This window comes from Arachis hypogaea, chromosome 18 (genome assembly GCF_003086295.3).
Source record: "Arachis hypogaea cultivar Tifrunner chromosome 18, arahy.Tifrunner.gnm2.J5K5, whole genome shotgun sequence".
In the NCBI taxonomy this organism is placed as follows: Eukaryota; Viridiplantae; Streptophyta; class Magnoliopsida; order Fabales; family Fabaceae; genus Arachis; species Arachis hypogaea.
Window position 1 is genome coordinate 90,824,693 of NC_092053.1, and position 22,580 is coordinate 90,847,272.

The 22,580-nt window shown below is 34.3% G+C and overlaps 3 protein-coding genes across 5 annotated transcripts; 2 read left to right on the forward strand and 1 right to left on the reverse strand.

Moving 5' to 3' along the window:
• Positions 1-200: 200 nt before the first annotated feature.
• LOC112771734 (style cell-cycle inhibitor 1) lies at positions 201-6,099 on the forward strand. 2 transcript variants are annotated; one of them, XM_025816544.3, is made up of 4 exons: positions 201-405; positions 652-780; positions 4,558-4,613; positions 5,518-6,099. In XM_025816544.3, exons 1-4 carry the CDS (start codon positions 348-350, stop codon positions 5,743-5,745), a joined length of 471 nt encoding a protein of 156 aa, XP_025672329.1. In that variant the 5' UTR covers positions 201-347; the 3' UTR covers positions 5,746-6,099. The 2 variants fall into 2 exon arrangements, with proteins under 2 accessions (XP_025672329.1, XP_025672330.1); XM_025816545.3 differs by having other exon boundaries at positions 655-780.
• Positions 6,100-8,620: 2,521 nt separating this feature from the next.
• On the reverse strand, positions 8,621-15,470 carry LOC112772502 (proteasome subunit alpha type-2-A). The gene is made up of 12 exons (XM_025817467.3): positions 15,192-15,470; positions 14,955-15,014; positions 14,742-14,818; positions 13,872-13,936; positions 13,496-13,542; positions 12,820-12,895; positions 12,077-12,144; positions 11,401-11,470; positions 10,838-10,923; positions 9,835-9,897; positions 9,431-9,496; positions 8,621-9,103 (listed from the first exon to the last, which is right to left on the reverse strand). Exons 2-12 carry the CDS (start codon positions 14,993-14,995, stop codon positions 9,055-9,057), a joined length of 708 nt encoding a protein of 235 aa, XP_025673252.1. The 5' UTR covers positions 14,996-15,014; positions 15,192-15,470; the 3' UTR covers positions 8,621-9,054.
• A 157-nt stretch (positions 15,471-15,627) lies between these two features.
• LOC112772500 (uncharacterized) lies at positions 15,628-21,298 on the forward strand. Of its 2 annotated transcripts, XM_025817466.3 has the most exons (9): positions 15,628-15,774; positions 17,486-18,158; positions 18,252-18,284; positions 18,409-18,515; positions 18,620-18,660; positions 18,740-18,821; positions 19,973-20,060; positions 20,144-20,200; positions 20,397-21,298. In XM_025817466.3, the coding sequence occupies exons 2-9, from the start codon at positions 17,529-17,531 to the stop codon at positions 21,042-21,044; spliced, it is 1,686 nt and encodes a 561-aa protein (XP_025673251.1). In that variant the 5' UTR covers positions 15,628-15,774; positions 17,486-17,528; the 3' UTR covers positions 21,045-21,298. The 2 variants fall into 2 exon arrangements, with proteins under 2 accessions (XP_025673251.1, XP_025673249.1); XM_025817464.3 differs by having other exon boundaries at positions 17,486-18,284.
• Positions 21,299-22,580: the final 1,282 nt, after the last annotated feature.

The window sequence follows — 22,580 nt, forward strand, 5'->3', positions numbered from 1 at the left end:
TATATATGTAAAGTAAATTTGCAATCTCGTAAAATATAAGATTGTGTTTTTCTTTTAAATTTTAATATATAAAATATATTTTATTTTATATATATCCCGGTAATGAAAATATTAAAGTTAAAATTGACCCTTAATTTTACAAATTAGAAATTAAACAATAAAGTAACTCATAAATTACAAGAAATAATAAACTCAACCTTGAATAAAATAGAATTCTACTATTTGTACCAAAATGGCGAAATCGGTCAGTCTTGTTTCATGGAAAATAGGCCAGCAGAAACACAAACTCACAGAGCTTTCCATACTTCTCTCTAGCTGCTGTAAAAGAATTATCAATCATCAAAATCATGGGAAGCGATAGAAAATCCAAACGACACAGTTATTCCTCACCCTCGGACTCCGAAGGTTTTAATTTTTCCTTTCTTCTTTTACTTTTCCTTTGTTAGATTTTCTTTCTTTATTTAAAACGTAGAAGGTTAGGGTTAGAGAAATTATGGATTTTAGTACTAAATCTCACTCATGAGGTGAAATCATTAAGGGCTTGATTCAAGGGTTGTGCACTAAGCAACAAAAACATGCATTGTGTGCTTCACTTTGTCTGTGTGTTTATTTATTTCAAGTTCTTGGGGTTAAATTATGGTGTTAAATCAGCAGATGAGAGGAAAAGCAAGAGGCACAGAACAGTAGAAGATGAGGAGAAAAAGAAGAGGAAGTTGGAAAAGAAAGAGAAAAGGAAAGACAAGAAATCTCTCAAGCATTCCAAGGAAAAATCTGATAAGGGTAATTTAGCCACTAAGCCTCCTTTTCTAACCTAGAATGAAAGAAAATTGAGCTGTGCTTGATTCTTAGCTCATAATCGTATAATGATTATTAATTGTGCAATATGTTTATGAACAATTAAAATGTGCTGGCAGGACTTGAAATCATTGGTTGATTCTGTGAACTTTGCATATACTTAGGTTTTGATTGTCTGGTTTGGACTACATAGGTCTACATGTTTAACAATTTCATATTAAATCATGATTTGCCAAAACACGATAAGTTATCATATGGTTTACATTTTGCAATGGGGGAGTTGAGGACTTATAAGAACGTACTTGTTTCTTAGGTAGTTGCAGCCTAGACATTCTGCGGAAGTTCCTTACTTGTAGCTGGCCCCGACTAGTAGGATAAGACTTTGTTATACAGCTTTCTCATATCGACTTTAAGGATCGTTCTTCATTCTTTTTATTCAATATGTAGGGTGCGAATATGTTAATATAAGAAGTCATTTGCAAACATTATACAATCGTTTCCAGTATATACAGTGTAAAAGAAGGGGAATTCATTTAGTTGTACATGATTAGAGACTGAAAGGTGAGAGGATTATGTCTAATCACATTCACACAACAATGTTGTTATAAAATGATTTCCGATACTAGAGTACATTTTTGCACCAAATGTAGTTGCCCTGCACCATCTCACAATTGATTGCATTTGCTACTTATTCATATCTTTCTTTTCGGAAATAATCATGATATCTATTTGATTATGTTCTCATGTCTCATAAACATGATTTTGCAATTTTGGTAAGCAGTAACGATTATTGGGATTATGGAATGTTATATTTTTTTAGTATAAAAAAATTGTTCAACAATTTGGGATTTCTCATTTTAGTTAATCAAGATGTTTAGTAATTAGGGTTGCATAGAAATCAAATTTGATTTTTGGTTATACTTGTTTCACTCTATAATTTACAATTCAAGTTGTTGTTTGCTGATCTCTGTTTTGTCTCTTATCCTCTCCACTTTCTTGTTCTATATTATCACTTTTTTCTAACTTCTCTCCAGTCTTTTTGTCCATATTATGTTCGGTTTGTTTGACATCAATCATGTAAATGTTTGAACTTGAGTTGTCAAATCCAGTTATTGGACAACCATTGAATGTTTGTCTATTGATGGAAACAGTACCATCGAAAGTTATTGACTTATAGTCACCAGAAAATTATTGTCAGTGTCACCGCTGGCGCACTGATGATTCATTTTAGCACTTGTCCATCTTTTCTTGTGGTGAAATGCTTTTCCCTTTGTTGTTTTAAGTAATTAAGTTAATCTATCTGTGCTGAATAGCAAGCAAAGGAGAAATTCTCCTTAGAAAGATTTCCCTTATTGCTTAATTCTCGAATTTGTGCTACAGGTGAATTTAAGCATAGATACTCTTTTTTTAATATGGATAAAATTAAAATATTTTTATGTTATGTTCATGTTCATGTTCATGTTCTCTTTCTGCACTATGGTTAACCACCAAAAGCAACCCCGAAATGTTTTGTCTCTGACAAAAATGACCCCCATTTTTCGTATTGACAAAAATACCCTTTAATAATTTAAAAACGTGCACAAAACACCCATCCATCAAGAGTGACGTTTTCTGTTAACGTGAATGTCTGATGTGGCAAACAGGAAAGCATATGTGGCAAACGGAGTTACCTAGCTGGCAACCTATTCTCAAATTTCCAAAATTTCTTAACCCTAATCCCCCAAAATTTCAAAATCAGAAAGTCATCTCTGGGAAGAATGGTTCCCAACAATGGCAGATAGGGTGATTCCTTTTCCTCCATCTTCTTCCATTGTGGTCTCTCTCTTTCTCTCCCCTCCATCTTCTTTCATCTTCGCGCATTTCTCCTTCCTCTTCTCTCCTTACCAATGACTCTCTCTTCTCTATCATTCTTCTCTCTCTTCCGAGAATCAACGGCGGCTCCTCCCTTTGCTGCCGCAAGTTCCGTCTTCTCCTCCCCTCTCTTCCTTCTTCTTCTTTGGGAGGTTTTCTGGCTTCAGGAGGTAGCTGTACTGAGTCCTCTATATCTACAGCCACAACTTCCTCAGTTCTAAGTCTCTTCCTCCTCCAAACGCAGTGTCTTTGTCTTCTTCTCTTAACACCATTGTCCTCTTCTTCTCCTCACTGCACCGCATCTTCACCATCTTCTCCTCCTAGTGCGGCCAGAATTGAATTAGTATTCTGTGCAAGCACTTGCAACAAAAATGGTGATTTGGGATCTGAGAAATTGACGACTTTTGGTGAAGAAGGTTCTGGAAGTTCAGGATGAGTTGATGTTGGGATCTGAGAAATTTGCGGATCACCATCATGAATCATTCTGAAATTGGGGTTTGATTTAATTAAAATTTGGGAAATTAGTGTTTTAAATTAGGTATGTTAGGGTTTTGTTTGAAGCTATGCATGTTCTATTCTTCGATCTGATCTCTATTTTTGTTCTTTTTTGTGATTTTGAAGAGGAGGATAGTGGCTGGATTGTGTTGATGGTCAGGAGGTGAGAGAGGGAAAGTGAGTGTGAGGAAGTGAGAGAAGAAGAGAGGGAGAGGAGAGGGAGGGGGATGGTGCTGCGGCGGTGGTGGTTCGCTAGTGGCTCTGTCACGGCTGGCAGAGGTGCTACAGATGGTGAGTAAATGAGTTAAAGGGTGGGTGAGTGAGAGAAGAAGGAAGGGGGGGGGGGGGATTGGGAAGAGAAGAGGAGTGTGCAGGCCACATCATCCTCCCATTTTGCTACATATGCTTCTCCATTTGCCACATCAAACATTTACGTTAACGGAGAACGTTTCTCTTGACAGATGGATGTTTCATGCACGTTTTTAAATTATTAAAAGATAGGAGTCATTTTTGTCAACGACAGAATATTTTGGGGCGATTTTGGTGGTTAACCCTAATTACTTTATGTAATTTTTTTATGGAGTAAACTACCAAAATGGTATCTGAAAGTTTACGTCGCTGACAAAAATAACCCTAAAAGATGCTAATGCCAAATAAGCCGCCGAAAGACTTGAAAGCACGGCAAAAAGAACAAGATATTAAATATATATTCTAAACAAACAACTTTAGAAATCAGATTTAGATGCAATTTTTTATAAGAATTATCAGAAAAATAAGATCTCTTTATTCTTATAATTTGATAATTTTATGTCAAGTGAATTTTTTTAATTTTTTATTGTGAATTATCAATTTTTTTTAAAAAAAAGAAAAGTCTAGATATGAAATTTTGCTTTGAATTTTTGTGTACCTTCTAAATATTTATTTAAATGTTGCCACAAAATTTGAATCAAATGAATAAATCATTTGCCAAATACAAATTTTTTGTAATTTATAAAAAATAGAGTTTAATTTTGATGTACTGACAATGTAAAGTGTTCTACATAGTCGTACAATCATATCCGTTCTTTTGGATGATCATTCGCGCAGTCAATGTGAAAGGAAGTTATTTTTACTGATGTGATGTTACGTAATTGAATATACGTGTAAAACTACTTTACACTAACAGTACCTCAAAATTAAATTCTAAAAAATATAATGTTTATTGTTTTTTGTTTCATTTTGAAATCAATCAGGGATTGTTTTATTGATAACAGCTTTTAGGATTTTTTTTGTGAGCACCTGAATCTTTCAGGTTAGTTGGTAGTTAACTCTATTTTTATGGGCATAAACTTTTTAAGTGTATTTTCTATAGACAAAGGTCATGGTTATTTTATTCTTCTTGGGGAAAAACATAACTGCATGCCATTGTTATTTCAGACAAGAAGTCGAAAGAGACATACAAAAGCAAACGTAGTAAAGGAGATGTCCCGAAGGTGAGTTATATTCCTAATAATGCCGCGTTCAATTTGAGAACCTTGTATGTAATGAGAAATTCCTAATTGGGCTATTGGGCCTATTTTTACTCATTACATTGTATCAAGTCGTCTCTTCTCGTCATGCTGACTGCTGAGTATCTCTGTCAATTTGCTTTTCCATTTCATTTTACATGTTTTTTCAAGCGTGTTCTCATGCTTTTCTTCTACATTTGAATATATTAATTTTTACTTAGTTCAATTCCTCAAATCCTGGTTCGCCCAATCTGTCTTTCTGAATTCTGATCAAATTATTTAGTATTTTAATATACTAAATGTTGAAGAAAATAGCACAAATGATTGCTCATGCTGCAATTTTGAACATGCGAGAGTATTATATTCTGTAATTTTGAAAAGTCCACGGATAGCTTCTATCATGATTTCATGGTCCATCTCTCCCAAAGACACATGAATCGTTGTATATCCGATAGACACCCTCATGCAAGAGTCTATTTTTGGGCTTGAAGCATGGAAGATACACTGGCTTATTCTACCTTATGCTTAAACTCTAACGGTTTTTTTTATTATTTACAAAAAATTGAAAAATAAGAACAAGTATCAAGTTCTAAAAGTTTTGGTCATAGAGATTTTTATACTATGTCATGAATCATCTCTCCCAAAAGCTTACATTGTTCCGTTAGAGACACATAAAAGGTTTTATATTTAACAATTTCCCAACTAATTTAGAACTTTTAAGATGGATCATTCATCTGTCTACTCATATCTGTGAAAGCTGGAAAAGTTTCTTGCTGATTGTCATATTTCTCAATCTAGTGACTACATTTGTTAGTTAGAAGCTGCAGTTGAAATTACTTACCAATTAGAGTATCGGTATTTGTAGTTCATCTTTGTCATTTCAATGCAGGGAATCCAAGAGTTGTCCAGTGATGATTATTTTGCCAAGAACAATGAGTTTGCTACCTGGCTAAAAGAAGAAAAGAATGTCTTCTTCTCTGACCTTTCGTCCGAGTCAGCACGCGAGATGTTCTCGGATTTTGTTAAGGCTTGGAACAAAGGGAAGCTTGAGACGAATTACTATGAAGGCATTGCGAGCGGCCCTCGCACGGCACATAACTGGAAAATCAAGAAGTAGATTTGACGAAACCTGTTTAACCACTCCCTTGAAACTCAGTAAATATAGATGGATCTCTTCCTGAATCTGCTGTTCATGACATTCCAAAGGAAAGAGGACAAGAGCAGAAAATTAGTTGAAACAAGAAAATTTGGTGGATTTTGGCTTCGATTAGTTTAATAGCGGGTAGGTTGTTATTTTCTCGTGTTTCGATGAATTAATGTCTTACCAAGGAATAGTAGATCAATATATGACTCTCTCTTTATGTAGGGAGCTATCTATGCATATGTAGCATTTACCTCAGTATAGAAAAATATTTTATTTTGTTTTATATGAGGATGTCTCATCTATGGCATAACCCGGAGTATTTTCCCCCTCATAATGTGTAGCACATTATCAGTATTTGTGGAGAATCCCAACGTTATTTACAGGGCAAATCACCTAAATCACTTAAATAAAACAAATAGATCAAATATTTATCCAAATATAATAATTGAAAATTTGTTACTTATTTGTCCTATTTGTACTTTATGTAAACCGTAGAACCTCTTCTACTTTTTTAAGAAAACACTTCTACTTTTTTAAGAAAACACAAACTGTGGTATTCTTTTCACGGTTTATAAACAACGTCGAAAACACAAATCTTCTGTTCCCTTCCACGGTTTATGTGTAGTAAAAATTTTATATATTTATGTGGTAAAATCAATTGTGTAGAAGAGTATCATTTTTACAATGGCAAGTGAGGAAGAGAGTTTTCTTGTGTCAGTGCATTATTCTATGAAAATTCATAAAAGCAAGAAATACGGTATGAAGTCAGTTCATCGAATACCTTATCAGATCTAAAGAACAACATATTGTAGAAAGCTTGGGTATTTGGGAGCAAGTGGGTGAAGAAGTTATTTTATAAAATTCCTATTGTAGTTGTGTCCTCTGGTATGAAGTATGATATGTTTGTGATAGCGTTTGATAAAGATTTTGGGTTTTGTTTCATTGTCGTAGGAGTTTTCCAGAGGTCAGAATACACAAGCTGTATGCGAAGTTGGAGGTCGGTGTCGACAGTTCTGGGGCATCAGCTCCGAATCTTCACTCGACTGCCATGCAAAGTGGTTCTAGCTCGATGGCTGCAGTTGCACTAGCTCGTCCGTCCGTTGCATCTCCTTCTTTTGCGACTGACTTAGACCGTATGGAGGCAGTTGGTTCTGTACCATTCGAGAACCATTTTGTCCGACAACAGACAGTTGAGTGGCTAGTGGTCCTGCCATTATTCCTAATGTTGTAGGGTTGGGGGAACCTGATCAAGTTGAGAATGCAATGCGGGACGATGATTTAGATCAGGAGCCTGTTGATATAATTGGGGACAGTGATGATGATACAAGTGGCAATCTACGTACACAGCATGACCCTTCAAGTTTTGACACAGTAGTACCCTTCGCAAACTTGGAGGCTATGTGGCAACAGCCGGACGAAAATGCTGTCTTTGGGGATTCTTCTACAAAATTTTAGATTGGGCAATTATTCCAGAATAAAGAGGAAGCTATTCATAAACTGTAAAAAGGGTACTATGATTTGTGCCCACATATTTTTTTTCGTAAACCGTAGAAGAGGTTTTATGGTTTATGCCCACATGTTTTCCTTTATAAACTGTGGAAAGCGTACCACGGTTTATGTGTTTTCCTAAAGAAGTGGAAGGGTTCCACAATTTACATATAATAAAAATAGGATAAGTAAGTAACTAGTTTTCAATTGTTGTATTCAGATAAATAATTGGTCCATTTATTTTATTTAGATAAATTATCCTTATTTTACATGCTAAAACTAAGAAAAGTTTGTTCTTCCAAGTAAAAGAAAATTTGCTGGTACTTTTACCAATAGCATTATGATGGAAAATTTTGAACTTGAGTCAGTAAATTAGCTAATCAGCTAGAAATATTTTCATGTTTTTGTAATATGTTCTATCTGTGTTCTAGGTTCCTAACCATCATGTTACATGATCAAGTTAAATTAATAATAAAGTTTAATCAAATTTGCACTAATAATTTAGTGATTCACAATACTAACAAAAAATACACCCACTCTCAATATGTGTGTTTTCGCTCTATTCCACTTTCACTTGTACTCTTCCTCTTTTCTACCAAAATGGCTACACTCACTCTTACTTTTGATTTTTCGATTCAAACCACAAATTCTGACTAAGAATCTCTGATAAACTCAGAATCTCACTCTCTATTTCCATCACTCTTTGCATTCATTTTTTCGCTCTCACTCAATCTTGTGATTTCTTCATTTTTTTTTCTAACTCTTGGTTTCTACCTTGTAAAACACAAAAACCTTAGCAAAAAACTTAGAAGTTAGAACCCACTATTTTTCTATTTCTCTCGAACTATACACAGAAACCTTAATCTTACAAAACCAAAGAAAGTAAAATTAATATTACTATTTTAAAATAGTTATCCAAACTTCAATAAAAAATTAATGTTTCAAAATAATTATATATTTATAATACTATCAATTATCTTCTGTTAACACCCTTAATTTAATTCTAATAAAAATATATTACATGTGTTTATTTATTTAAAAACAATTGTTTATTCATACAATTTTAAGTATTATTAATCCAAAGTTTATTTATTACCTTTTCTAAAGGAGTTTTTAATTTTATACACTGATGTTAAATATTTTACACATTCATTTGATTAAATGATCAATTTTAAATGATCATTCATGCAATAAGTATAAAATGCAATAAAATGGTTTAACGTAGGAGACTTTTTATACACTGATTGTGTTAAATATTTTACACATTTATTAATTATGTAAGTATTTTTAAATAAGTATTTTATGAGCCAATTTGATGCACAAGCATCTAGCATTACAAAATTTGAGAAACGTACCCAAAGAATATAAACAGCCTTATCATTAATGTATCAAGGACTGATGTCACATTTTTACATTATCATTACTGCATTTTGGGTCCAAATTTATGGATTGGTTTTGGGTATAGTGGAACCCAAACCATAGTCCATAGGTTGTTCTGAAAGAACCATGTCATCGAATGCGAGATTCAAAATCGATAAAAAAGAAGCATATAAATTTAATAGTCATTGTCCATTGGCTCATTGCCATATGGTACAGTTAGACAAGCAGGATTGTCTGGCACTTTTAATAACTTTAAAAGTCTATCGTTCTCCACAACAAAGAGTAGCTCATAAATTTCACCAGTGCCAATTGCAAATAGCAAGTCTTGGTTTCACAGCTCTATCCACCTTGACATTCAACTAAGCACAACTTTCAAAGAAACACCGTCTTACATCAAGGTTTGCTTCATCAAGATTATTCTACTTCACCCAAGTAATCGTCGATTTCGGCAGGGGTCAATACTCTGCAACAAAATTAACCACCTATTAAGTCACCCATTTAAATTAGCCAAATATGTAAGGATGATTTGCAGTAACTTGTGCATAATTGTCACGTCTAAGTTCTACAGGAACAATTTTTTTTTTTGCCTTTTCTTTTCCCCCCTAAAAACTCCTAAAGTTCAGATAGTCCAATCCAACAAAATCAGATCAGTTTTCTCAGTAACGAAAATCACAAGCAAGGCTCATGTAATATAGTGCTTGAGGAAAGCAAACCAGAAAGTCAATCAAAAATTCAAGCTACATAAGCAGCTAGGCACACATTATTATATTTTGCAGAAAGAGATTTCCACCTGAACTTTTTGTCGGACCCAATTATGCCAATTTCAATGTTCTTTCCCGAGATCTGTCCCTCAAATCTGTAAAATACCCATGAAAATTAACAGTTTTAGACTATACAAAGGTCTTTAAAACAATAGGTTCCAGGATACAATACAAGAAACATGAAAAGCAAATAAGATGACTATCAATTCTTAAATTTTTAATATTACTATTTAAGTGAAATGCCTATTAGGATTAGCCTTAATATTGTAGCATCTAAATCAAATCATGGATATTACTTTATTTACCTTCTCCAAAACCATAACTCTGAAACAAAAGTGAACAATCAAACAGTACAAAATTTATTTCGGCCTCCTAGTAGACAGATAGTTAATGATTTTATCTAGTGCATAAACTTGAAAGGACATGACCCTACCCTTCCTTCAGCGTCAATATTGCCGTATGGACTGCATCATCAAGTTCCATGTCATCTGTATACCTGCAAGTGGACAATGAAATTAACCACTGAAATGATATGGGAAAAAAGAATAACTCAGATATGAACATCAAACAAAGAAACATAACCAAAAGCATATCTTTCAGGGGAGAGAAAAATGCTACCGCAAACACATAGATTAATCATCCAATAGAATAGACAGACATAGCATATTCTTCTAAAGTAAAATTTCAAAGTATGTATTATGAAAGCATCAATTTATCTCTTCTGAGTCCTCAAGTTTGACAAGTCAACTTTTGATTAGCAACTAATTGATGTCTGCATATTTAAAGCAACTGCACGCTCCACTTAGGTGATAGTAGAGAATCTTAACGGCTATAAGTTATTATGTCATTTTGAATTTTAATACATAAAGATCCTTGCCAGTGTCAGCTTTCACAAATTCAACGCCTGCACATCCCATTATACTTTCTGATGCTATGGATACGTGTAGGAGCTATTCCTCTTAATGAGGAAATAACAAGAAATAAACTTGGATCAACTAAATCTTGAAACTTGGTATAAGATAATAGGTTTAATGAACATATTAACTGCAAAAGAAAAATGCATTTCATCCTGTCGAGCACTCAAGGTTTTAGAGATATTCAAGCCCAAATTACAGATATTAATGCAGACATCATGACTTTTATGCTTAAAATAATTAAAGATATTTCCTACATTCATTAAAGTATAACATAAACCAGGTGCTTTCATCAAGGTATAGTATATGGAATGTTGTAAATCAAAATGAGAAGTTTCAAAGATATAAGATAATCCTTTGCACATCAAGCATGACAGAAATTCTGAGATAATACACTCATTCTCAATATTTACAGGAAGGAGAGTGGCCACACATAATGGGCACAGGAGATATATATACAAAAATAACACATTGGACACCACATATTTTGCACTTAGAACTGTCGTTACTGTCAAACCATACCTCTTCTCAAGAAAAGTCTTCGCATTAGAAACATTTTTGCCCATAGCAGAAGCTTTCCAAGAAAAGTAAGAACCAGATGGATCCACCTACAGTACAAAAGCAAATTGCACCAAAGCCCAAACTTCAGCTCTCCTAAATCCAAACTAGTGAATTTTCAAAATTCCAAGTACAAGAACAAAGATCCCAACACAAACCTATTGAGCACACAAATATGCAAAAAGCATAGACAGACAATTGATTGTTTAAGATAACCCACTAAAATTCAAACTGCATAAATATCAATAACTGCTTCCTATAAATCAAAAACAAAATCAGTTCATGCAAAGCAAGATAATGTTACACTGTATCAAATTATATGCTCTTTTCGTTTCTATTTTTAATAGATAACTAAAGTAAAGGACCACATGGATTACATTATTATCTTCAGAAACTAAATATGTCATTGTTGTTTCATATCCAACTGTGAGACAACACGATGTGATCAAGATAGTAGGTGATACTCATCTACCAGGGTTTACAAAGCAACAATAAAAAAGTGAAACTCAAAAGGCAGATAAGCATACCTGATACAATTGTGGTCCGTTATCATCAAATCCAGCAACTAGTAGGGACACTCCAAATGGCCTAACACCACTATTAGAAAGGGGGGGGGGGGGGGAGGGGAATTAAAAAACAGAAACATCAGAATTGAATATCGCGATGAGATAAAATAATGGAGAGAAAACACATCAATTGCAAGGCTACTGATCACTGAAAGCCAGGCATACTATGGTAGTGTTTGGAAAATAAAGGATGAAAGCAATAAAACAGCAGTGATGCATCTCTTATGTCCCTTCTTTTGGAAATCTCATCCCTCTATTTTGGAAGTATAGAACTTATGTAAGAAGTTGTTCAAATGAATAAAGAAATTTAAGATTTTGCCTTTGCCCCTCTCAAGTTGATAAATTACATGCTTACAGTAGTTAGAAATGTCTAGTAAGGGCATCGTAAAGTAGATAAATTAAAGGGGAGAAAAACAGTTAGAAGCAGCTTTGAGATTTGAGAACTAATTAACATTAGAGGGATCAACCTCCTAACACATCAAAGTTAAAGAGGGTGTTAGAAACTTATCACGAAACATCATATCTCTCTTGAGTAGGGTGGGCAGGGACAACTATATGCAGAAAATAAACTTCCAATCATATGAGTAGAATGGTAGCAGCTCAAACATATCTGAGAGCTTACAGAGAAATTTATTACCCTGACTGAGTGAATTCCTGCATAACAGCAGCAACTTCCCTTACAAGCTGTGTGACAGGGATTGGTTCCTGCAATTTCCATTATATTTACCATACAGAAGATCCATAATAGAATACAAAAAACATACAAGACAGACAAAAACTAAGGTAAAAATTAAGTGCATAATTCTAATTTTAATATACTTAATAACATATAATGAAGTAATCGAAACTTTCCCAGAAAGGGGGACAAACAGTGAGGAAAATCTAATTCTAATCTATGTGTAACAACCAACATTCACAGAAAAAACAGTTACAGATCATATCATAATCATAATTATATATAAATTGTAACTCTTGATGATTCATGTTATAATAAATGAAAAGTATTACAATCATATATAGACTTTATCGTTTATTTTTCAATTCAGCACAGCTTTTCATCATAATACACTTTATATTGCCTTTCAGTACAATATGCTGAAAGATACTGAGCAGACAGAGGTATGTAACTTAAATTAATCCATTGGCATATTTTACTGACAGAAAATAATCAATCTAAAATGAATTACAGTACAATATAATAAACATGCTTTACACGAGGAAGTAGGAGATATTCAAAAGGTAGAATTCTTTTAAAACCCATAACTCCAAAATGAAACTGGCAATAGTATATCTGAATCTGATTTACCAAGCATATAGAACTCAGAAGCAAGATTCAAGAAACAAAATGATATTAGAAGGGGAAAGGTAGATATACTATACTTTATATAATCGGTGATATTGCTCTGCCTGTTTCCTGCTTTTCCTAACCAAGACTCGAAAATCAGGACCCATGCCACTGAACAACAAGAATAAAACTTAGATCAGAAGAGATACTAACAGACTAGTTAAGGATAAATCAATACAAAAAAAAAAAAAAAAAAAAAAAAAAAAAAAACTCAAATGCAATAAAAAAGAAAAGAAGAAGAAAAAGTCAATCTAAGAGCCAGTAAATCTCTTTATCATAATTCACTTAATTCCTATAGCAAAAATCCATAATCAATTTACCACATGCTTGATTACTGCATGCTTTTTATTACACATGAATAATATAGGCAGCAGTTTGCCAATGAACAAGACAGAATAATTGATTCAGATATATGGAGTAGTTTATCGAGTTTGCAATAAGTTTTAACCATTAAGCATGCTATGTCTTGTTTCTATTCTATGCATACTATGTGCTCTAAGTTTGCCAATGATTATTCTAATCTATGGAAGAGATTTTCCCCTACAATAATTGCATCTGTTCCCTAAAGCATAACCTTGCCCTCAATCTTGATCATTGTCATTTTAGACTTAAGTGGCCTCTAATGGTTGACAAGACATCAGATAATCATAATTAATGATATCATAAAATTGATTTAATGTAGAAATATTTGACTACATAGAAAGAACAAACCTATATACAACCCCTATATTTGGTGTTAATAACTGAATCTTCTGAACCTGCAATGAAATAAAACAAAGAACTAAGATCAAGTTTCAAATTAAGGATGCAACATAAACAAATTATCTTCACACTAATTAGTAAATTGACTAAACAGAAATGCAAGAAAGATAAACTTCATCCTTGGCAATTAATTGACTAAACTAGACAACTGCTTTAGCAACAGTCACACTCTTGCATGTTTCCTTGAAATTCAAAATATACTTAAATTATTCACTTAGCAAATAATATTTGAAGTTAGAGAATAGTAAAACTAAAAAAAGTATGTTAACGTCATACTTACAAGCACTGGCTACCAAGTGGGAATTCTAACAAATAACAAGCTTACCGATGCTTCATCAACCAATATAGATGGCAGTTTCTTCTCTGTTGCGATGACTACGCCATTTGCAGCTGCAAGAGTGAAACATAAAGTTACAAATTACAAAAACCACATCACAGAGCAGTTATATTATATGATCGGAATCACCTTCAAGACAAAAGGGCCCAATGAATTAGAGATAAATGCTGATTGAAATAATGGATTGCAATATGACACATACAAGAAATTCAAAAATAAAATAGACAAGATTAAAATGTTAGTTCTAGCCTACTCATTCCACAAATTTCTACATTTCAAAAAGAACACTTTTGCCAAAACCACTTACATGATCTCATAAAGAACAGGAAACCTTTTTACAACAGATGATCATCATATAATAAACACACTATATAAACATCTGCCTTCTGCTCATCTAATACATCACCATCATATAACTAGAGAGCATACTCTTAAGAGTACTCTTCTTTTTAAGCGTGGCTCTTATAATAACCCTAACACCAAAAATGAGTAAGAACTCCATACAATTGAGTCACTGATTTCTTTCCTAAGCCACTATATACCGTCTTTCAAGTTGTATTGTTTTAATATTGTTGCATCAAATTTCGGTAATTTGAAACTGCAGATTTTTTAGCATCCTACCTTACACCTAACAGGACAAGTCAAATATACTCAGCTCCCACTATCCCAGTAGTCATCCACCAAATTATTACTATTTTATTTGCAGCAATTTATGTTCCAATGACACATGAGCAATGTTTTCCGTCTTCAACCAAATTATTACTATTTTATTTGCAATAATTCAAATTATAAACAGAACCAGCATTGAGCATCTAAAAGAGCTTGAAACAGATCCAATGCCATATATAGTGAAATTACCTTTAATTCCCAAAGATGTCTGTCCAGAACCAACCGCCGTGAGAGCATGTTCAATCTGAACCAGCTTCCCAGAAGGGCTGTTTTTATTTAACACGAAATCCCAAGCACAATAAGCTCAAATGTTGAGACATAAAATCACTCCCACTGTAACTACAGGCCCAATAAATAAATAAATAAATAAAGGAAGGAAGAAAAAGTCAGCAATGAACATACCTAAATGTGGTGAGAGAGAATGAGTACTGGCTATCCCCCATAGGTAAAACCTACAAGAACCTGCGTATATACAAACGCACAATTTTCCTTACAAGAGTTACAAAATCCTAAGCCTTAGATCAACGAATAGTTGGGTGTGGGAAAAAAAAGTGTACAGAAGTTAATGGAAAAATGAGAGTGTATAAACAAAGAACAGAATAAAAAAAATGAGAAATAGAGAATTAGAAGTAGTATTGCCTCTTGGAAGCGATGATTCTGAGAGAGAAACGTATGAGAATATGAATGAGATCGCGAAAGAGGGATGAGAAATTGAATTGTGAGTTCCTTTGTGAGGTTTTCGTTGTAAAAGAGAAACCCTTCCCAGTGAGACTGAAGTGTCCCCCAAGCCACCCTCTGCTTCTGGGGACTGTGGCCCAAGAGCTAAGCCCATGTAACACGGTTTTTTTTTCTCAACAAATACGAGAAGCAAACAGGTTGTTAATATTTTCAAAACAAAACGCTAACCCATGTTATAACCCAAAACAAAAAACAAAAAACAAAAGAACACTAACCCGTGCTACCCACATCAGTGGTCACTCTCACTCCTCATAATACCAGCACCAGCCCCAGCCGGCTAGCCCTCCACTAGTCCACTCCCTCATTGCAGACTGCCTAGACAACTTGTTCGCCGCCCTGTCGGTGGTCCGCTGTCTTCGCTGGTGGTCCGCCCTTGTTCCCGTGTGCTCGCAGCTGATCTCCTCTGCTCGCCGCTCCTGTTTCCGCTCGTGTTAACTTCCTAGTCCACCTCTGTGCCTCTGCTCGTGCTTCTCTGTGGCCGCTGGTGAGTTCTTTTTCTTTTTTATGTAATCAGTTTGGTTAATTAGTTGATGTAGGCATTTAGTTGAACAGACTATAAAATTAGAATTCCGAAAATGCCCTTAACCTAGTGTTAAACCTCAACACCACCACGTCACGCTCTCCCTGCTCCGTTCTGCTTCCTCCTCTGTCCTCCGCGTCGTCAGTAGCCTCTCCGGGTCTCCGCCATGCCCATCGTTGTTTTCGTGCATCACAATGCTCTGCTACTGATATTGGTTCGGCTGATGTTTCGCTTTGTGATACTATAAACTTGGAGTTATTTTATTAGTTCGAGTTTAGTTGGATTTCTTATCCTCTGTTAAAACTTAGTTATACTTGTTAGTGTATGTAAACTTTTATCAAACACTGTTTTCCCGGTAGTAACGTGAGTAATGCTACCTTGTCTCGACGCTATCCTTCTCTGGCGGTGCTTTGCTCCTTCTCTCAACTTTGTTCTTCTCTGTCTCTTCTCTCGTCTTCTCTCTTGGTTTGCTTGTCAATAATCTTCGTTTGTCAATCATAAAATTGCAGGAATGATGACATAGGAAGGATCAATGGCAGCGTGAAATTTCATTCACAAATATATAGCGATATAGCACTATGTATCTGTTTGTTAATTTGCTTCTTAGAAATTGGGACCTTTTAATCACTTACAGTTTAATATTTCAATAACTCTTTTGCTTTCTTATTGCATTGAAGAATTACTACTCAATTGCTGTCGTGGAATGTTATACATATATTGGTTCAATTGTAGTCTAGTGTTTCTTGATTGACACTAGATTTGTTAATTTTTACTTCCCCCTCCCCCCCCCCCCTCTTCTCTTCCCACCACCACGACCTCCTACCCCTTATTTTTTAAAGAACAGTAGCTTAGTGTTTCATGTAACAAATAAACGATGACTTCTAGGCTTGTTATGATCTTTGTTTTGTCATTTTAGTTTGATAATATTCTGAATTGAACCCTTGTATCAGTATGGGTCTGCTATTAGTTCATTTTTATTCTTCTGGTGTGAATGTTAAAGTACATAATTTGTGAATGGTATACTGTATAATTTGTCGGTCTCTAAATCTTGATGAGTTAGCAAGATTCTAGTACAAAGGCCTAATTTTAATGCAGAGTTTTATGCAAGGAAGTTGGTACTCAATTGGTCAATTTGATGAGTTAGAATGATGTTAACAAGAGCTGTTTTATGCTACGGGAAAAAAGAAAAAAAAACTATTATTTGGTGGAATTGAATGTCATGGATGAGGTTAATTTGGGAGTTTGGATTTTATTTCATGAATTAGGTTAGGACCAATTTAAGTCAAACAAAACTCATCTGACATCATCCTCCATGTCAACTAGCCGTTGGAGTGCCACGTGAGCTCTTAACCACCCATGATGGCACACTGTTAATGGCAGTGAGACGGAAGAGCTATCAGGATTAATGTGATCCACGGTGAAAATTTTGGGTTCCAATTTGGTGCAAGTTTGTTTAGGGACCAACTTGATTCAAACAAAAAAATTTTGGGAATAAATTGAGCATTTACTCAAATTGAAATACAAGGGAGTAAAACTGATAGATAGTTCTATAAATATTGAGAGTAGATTATGGTTCTCGATTTCTCATCATTTGTAGCTTTTCATTGTGTAACAGCTAACTCTATTATTCATTCCTTCTTGTTTTGTCAATGACCTTTGATCGTGTGTTATCCAGATTCAAGTTGTAATAAGACGTTTTCCACTCTCAATCTGGTTTCATGAGTGCTCCTAACCATCAAATTCCATTGCAAAACAATGGCATGGGGATGCAGAACCAGCCTCAAATGGGTGCAGCCAACCAACTAAACCAAAACTTGATGCCACCCTATGTGTCAAACATGCAACCATCGATGAACACACACCAATTCATGAATGCTGCTAATCATCTCCTTCCATTGCAAAATAACCAGTTGCATATGTCTAATATGGGTATGAGTGTTCCTCCGCAGGGTCCATCCCATGCAGGATTTGGTCCCCAAAATGGTGTGAGCAATGCTGGTTACAATCCAATGTTTCAGGCTCAAGGACAAGTCATGCACAATGCTGCTCAAATCAATTTGTCTCAATTCCAGGGGCATATTCTAGCACAAAGTATTCTGAGCATGCTTCAGCAGCCTAATATGAATATGAATATACCTAATGGTCAATTTTCTTCTCAGTTTCCTGTGCAAAATATGAATCAGCAGTTACCTATGCAAGTGCCGAATCCTTCTCAAGTTGGTCTGCATGGTGTGCATCCTGGTTCTGGCCCCATGTTTGGCTTTCCAGGTCAAGTGCCTCAGGCCATGGTTTCTCAAAATCCAATGTTTTCTTCAATGCTGCATACGGGTCTAGTGCAAGGAAATCAGGTCAGGCCACAGTTTGACCAGAATGAGAAAAGCCTGGTTCTACCAAATGGGAACACAAATGCCTTTGTCTCATCATCTTTTTCATCTATGCAGTTGCAGGGGAATAGTTCTGCATCACATGCACAAGTACTATTAAATCTATTATGCTTCTGCCTTCTCTTTGCTAAGCTGAGTTTGTTATTGTACTACTTTACTATTGTTGAGGTAGTTGGCTATTGTAATTTAAATTTGAATCCCGTAATTGGTGCAGACAAATGCGAATAGCAATACCAAAAGTAACGATCGAAATTCTAGCTGGAAAGGATCACAAAGCAAAAACTTCAAAAATAAACAAACTCGAGGGGGGTTTCAAGGAAGGTATGCTATTATCTTCTCTCTTGTAATCCCTTGGTACACTGGGTTTACAAATGATGGTTTAGATGGTTTTCCTGTGGTTCACTATTGTTTTCCAATTTGTGTAGATTCCAGAAGTGTAAGTTTCCTAAAGAACATAGGGACAAAGGTTTGAACATTTCTACCTTATCAAGAGGTAAACTTTTTCCCTCCCTGAAGTTAGAGACTAATGCTTGTAGCAAAAGCAGGGCCAAACAATGGAAGAATTGAACATCAGCAGAAACCAAAATTCAGTTTGAATCCTAAGGAACAACAGCAGGAACCAAAAAGGTAGTTCTACTTGGCTTTCCAGCCCTTTCTTATTTGGTTTTAAGTGTATCTCTTGTTTGCAACTGCCTTACATTCAACTACTTTAAAATTGTGATTTATTCATAAGAATCTGCATCAAGACCGTTCAATGGCCTTCAAGTAGATATGTTCTTTGAAAGGTTTTAGACAATTTCAGTAGCAATGATGTAAGTGGGAAAGGTAGAACCATGATTTTACATCATTTTTACAAATTGGTTAGAATTTTGGGAATATAGTACCTAAACAAAAAATTTGTAACCAGCCTCAAACATTTGATGAGCACCTCAATAGTTTCTATGGTATAAAAGAGACTGTTATGAATTGACTTGGTAATTGATGATGTACGATGGTTTAATTTGAGAAAAGAGGACGACATGCAAAACCAGACATATTCTTAAGGATATTTTACAACAGGGAAAAGTTGGTCCAACAGGAAAAAGTTTTGGAACCAACCAACTAACATCTAGCCAACTTCGTGCTTCTCTTTCCCCCTCTCATTCTCTTAGTGGCTAAAAAAAATTGTGTTTGAATCTTTTGTTGACTGATTGTTGGCCTAAAATTGTTTGATTCCTTAGTTGGACCCTAAAATTAGTGTCATTAATTAGAACGGTGTCTATTAGCCCCATCTCCTTGTATTAGTTTTTCTCTCCAACTAAATTATATTCTTTGTTTATCCAAAATAATAATAATAAAATATAAGTTTGTGCTTATATCCTCTAAATCTAAAACAAAATCTAAATTAGCAAGATATATAGACCAACATCTAAATCTTGTATATCTACTCATTGAGTCCATCTGAACAATGAGATCAAATGGAAATATGGAATTGCCAAATAATATCTGTATATAACTAAAAGGTGCCATCCTTTCGCAAGGCTGGCACAGAATTTTTAAGATATTTGTTTTGTTCAAGTAAATGGCTTCTAACTATCCAAATGAAGCATATCTCACTTTTGCATTGTTTCAGAAATTAAGCTTGTTTTCTCCATAAGATTTCAGCTGTTTTTTTTTTTTTTTTTGGTAATTATTGGTAAACTCTAATTTCATAACAATATCTTATGTACTGGGACAATTTTATAACCCTTAATTTTGTATGTGGTAACTGTTAATTACTTTATCTCCTTAATGGTTAGACCATTCTTCGTAACTTACACTGACCAAGAAATCCGACAATGGCGGGAAGCTCGGAGGAAGAATCATCCTTTCAACAACATCCAGAAGGTTTGAAACAAACGGTTCTATTTACTGCTCTGGATTCATCAAATTATCTGTCACAAGTAAAATAACTGAATTATTACATGCAGAAACAGAGCGAGCATACGAGAAGCCCCAAGGTGGATAGGGTTGTCTTACAAAGAGAGGTATACCTGTCTTGACATTTATTTAGCATACAATACCATCCAATATAATAATTTATATTGCTAAAATTAACATTATTCTTCAATTGAGATCCAAACTTTTTTTTTTCCATCATAAATACAAGTGTAAACCAGTTGATAGGTTTGGAATCATATCTTTCAACTGATTCTGAGTATTGTGCATATTTGGTCTTTGCAGCTCAAGCAGGTTTTAGCTAAGCAAGCTGAGTTGGGAGTTGAAGTTGCTGAAATACCATCCTACTATCTGAAGGATCGTGAAAATCAAGGTCCTCAGAGTGAAGGAAAAGACACACTTAACAACAAAAAGAGGAAATTCCAGAACAAGTTCAACAGGAAACCTGACAGAAAAGATCGGTTCTCCAAGAAACAGAAGTTTACAGACAAAGATTCTTTAGAACAACGACCTTCTATAACCAAGAAGAAGCCAACTTTATTGCAGAAACTCCTGAGTGCTGATATAAAGAAGGATAAGAGTCACCTGATTCAGGCTTTCAGGTTCATGGTAACAAATTCCTTCTTTAAATACTATCCAGATAAGCCACTGATATATCCATCAGTGGTGGTTAAAGAAACCGGGTCTGAAGGCAATGCGGGAGAAAAACATTTGCACGCTGGAAAAGATGTTCTTGACCATGATAACAAGAAAACGGTTAAAAAAATTGTAAATGACGACATTAATGATGTCCATTTCATTGAAGAGGAAGAGAGTGATGATGATGATTATGAAAATCTGCAAAAAGAACCATCTTCCTTGGTTCAAAGACAACGTGATAATGGAATAGGCATTGAGAAATGTGACGAAGAAGAGGGAGAAATCATTGATTGAAATCCCAATAGTTACCCCCTCGTTTTCTTGCAGAGCGCTTTATATATATGTGGATGTGGATAAGTTATTTTGATTTTTTTTTTTCTTATTTTGGCTCTTATTTTTACCTTCATATTATAATATACATCTATTATTATAGAATTTTGTAGCAGAGCGGGGCATGAATCGGTCTACTTACCTACTGGATTCATTCGGGATTTCTGATTTGGAGATCTGATTTATAGAAGTCAAGTAACTAATATTTATATTCAAAATATTAACGAATTATTTAATGTCCATTTATTTATTTTTTATTATTAAAGAACTTAAGTCAAACATTTAATATTTTTTGTAAAATAAATGTCTTGTATTAAAAATTATTATGAACTTTTCATAGCAACTTTATAATTCAATAAATAATTACATTATTGAACTAGAGCAATTATGTATAGAATAAAAAAAAAGATTTTGATGTAAGATATTTTAGATTTTCTAATTGGCAAAAACAAAAATGATAAATTTCTTTTAGATTTTTAAAATTGACTAAATTTTTATAAACAGTTAACTGTTTAAGTTAGAAATTCTTATATATATTTGATATATTAATTGTATGAAAGTTAAAACTGTAACTAATAAATATGTTAATAACTATCATAAAAAAGAAAATGAAATTAGTCTGATGTTTTTCGAAACGAAAATACCATTTGATCAAGATGGATACTGTCTTTCTTCCTCTTTGGTGCTCAAGAGAAAAGTGATTTTTTTTTTTTTTTTGTGCCTTACTTGAAACAACATAACACCACCAACAAGAAGATGTTCTTCCTTTCAAAAATGACAATGGGTTGGACTGAAAGTTTAGTCCAAATAGCTATGGCTCAGATACTTGGTTTCATTGTTTAGGCTGCACAATGACATTTGGGCCTTTTTCATTTCAACTTGAACTAATTATGAACTTGTTTATTTTGCTTATGAAGTTCCTAAGTCTTGATTAGTATTCAGCAACATTGAGCATAGTATAGCTTTAAATTCTTTTGCCCAAGAACCAACAGCAATGGGCCTTTTTTGAATGTTTTTGTTAGGCCAAGAGGAGCAACAACTTATTGTTTGATTAATGTCCAAAGTTCAGCTCAATATGCTTAACATTGACCACTCCTCTTCTCTATTATGGGCCTACAAAATAAAACACATTTCAAACAACTTTGGGCTTTCAACTCAACTAATTATCAATATTTGTCACCATCAAAAGTTAATATATAATTTCTCAAAATCAACAATTTTCTTATTGATGACAAACATAATATATGAGGTATTAATTAAAGGAATTGAAATAGAACAAGTTTAGAGACTTCTCTTTGATGATATCAGATTAGCTTGATGTGCTCCCCCTCTCTTTCATAAGGGTTGCTCTCCCTTTCTTCAAGGGTTGCTCCCCTTAATGTATGCTTATCGCTTAACTTGAAGACACAATCAATAATGACAACAAAACATTTTAATGTATATACATGCTTATCTAAAATTTCATGGTTGCACAAAAGCATAATAATCCATAGAAGCAAA

Bases quoted from the DNA above. Each gene is read 5' to 3' on its own strand.
- LOC112771734 (XM_025816544.3), top strand. From the start codon at position 348: ATGGGAAGCGATAGAAAATCCAAACGACACAGTTATTCCTCACCCTCG. The intron at 406-651 runs GTTTTAATTTTT...GTGTTAAATCAG, and splicing joins CTCACCCTCGGACTCCGAAG to CAGATGAGAGGAAAAGCAAG. The intron at 781-4,557 runs GTAATTTAGCCA...TTGTTATTTCAG, and splicing joins CAAGGAAAAATCTGATAAGG to ACAAGAAGTCGAAAGAGACA.
- LOC112772502 (XM_025817467.3), bottom strand. From the start codon at position 14,995: ATGGGGGATAGCCAGTACTCATTCTCTCTCACCACATTTAG. The intron at 14,819-14,954 runs GTATGTTCATTG...AAATAAAAACAG, and splicing joins TTCTCTCTCACCACATTTAG to CCCTTCTGGGAAGCTGGTTC. The intron at 13,543-13,871 runs GTAAGCTTGTTA...ATTTCATTGCAG, and splicing joins TATTGGTTGATGAAGCATCG to GTTCAGAAGATTCAGTTATT.
- LOC112772500 (XM_025817464.3), top strand. From the start codon at position 17,529: ATGAGTGCTCCTAACCATCAAATTCCATTGCAAAACAATGGCATGGGG. The intron at 18,516-18,619 runs GTATGCTATTAT...CAATTTGTGTAG, and splicing joins CGAGGGGGGTTTCAAGGAAG to ATTCCAGAAGTGTAAGTTTC. The intron at 20,201-20,396 runs GTATACCTGTCT...TGGTCTTTGCAG, and splicing joins GGGTTGTCTTACAAAGAGAG to CTCAAGCAGGTTTTAGCTAA.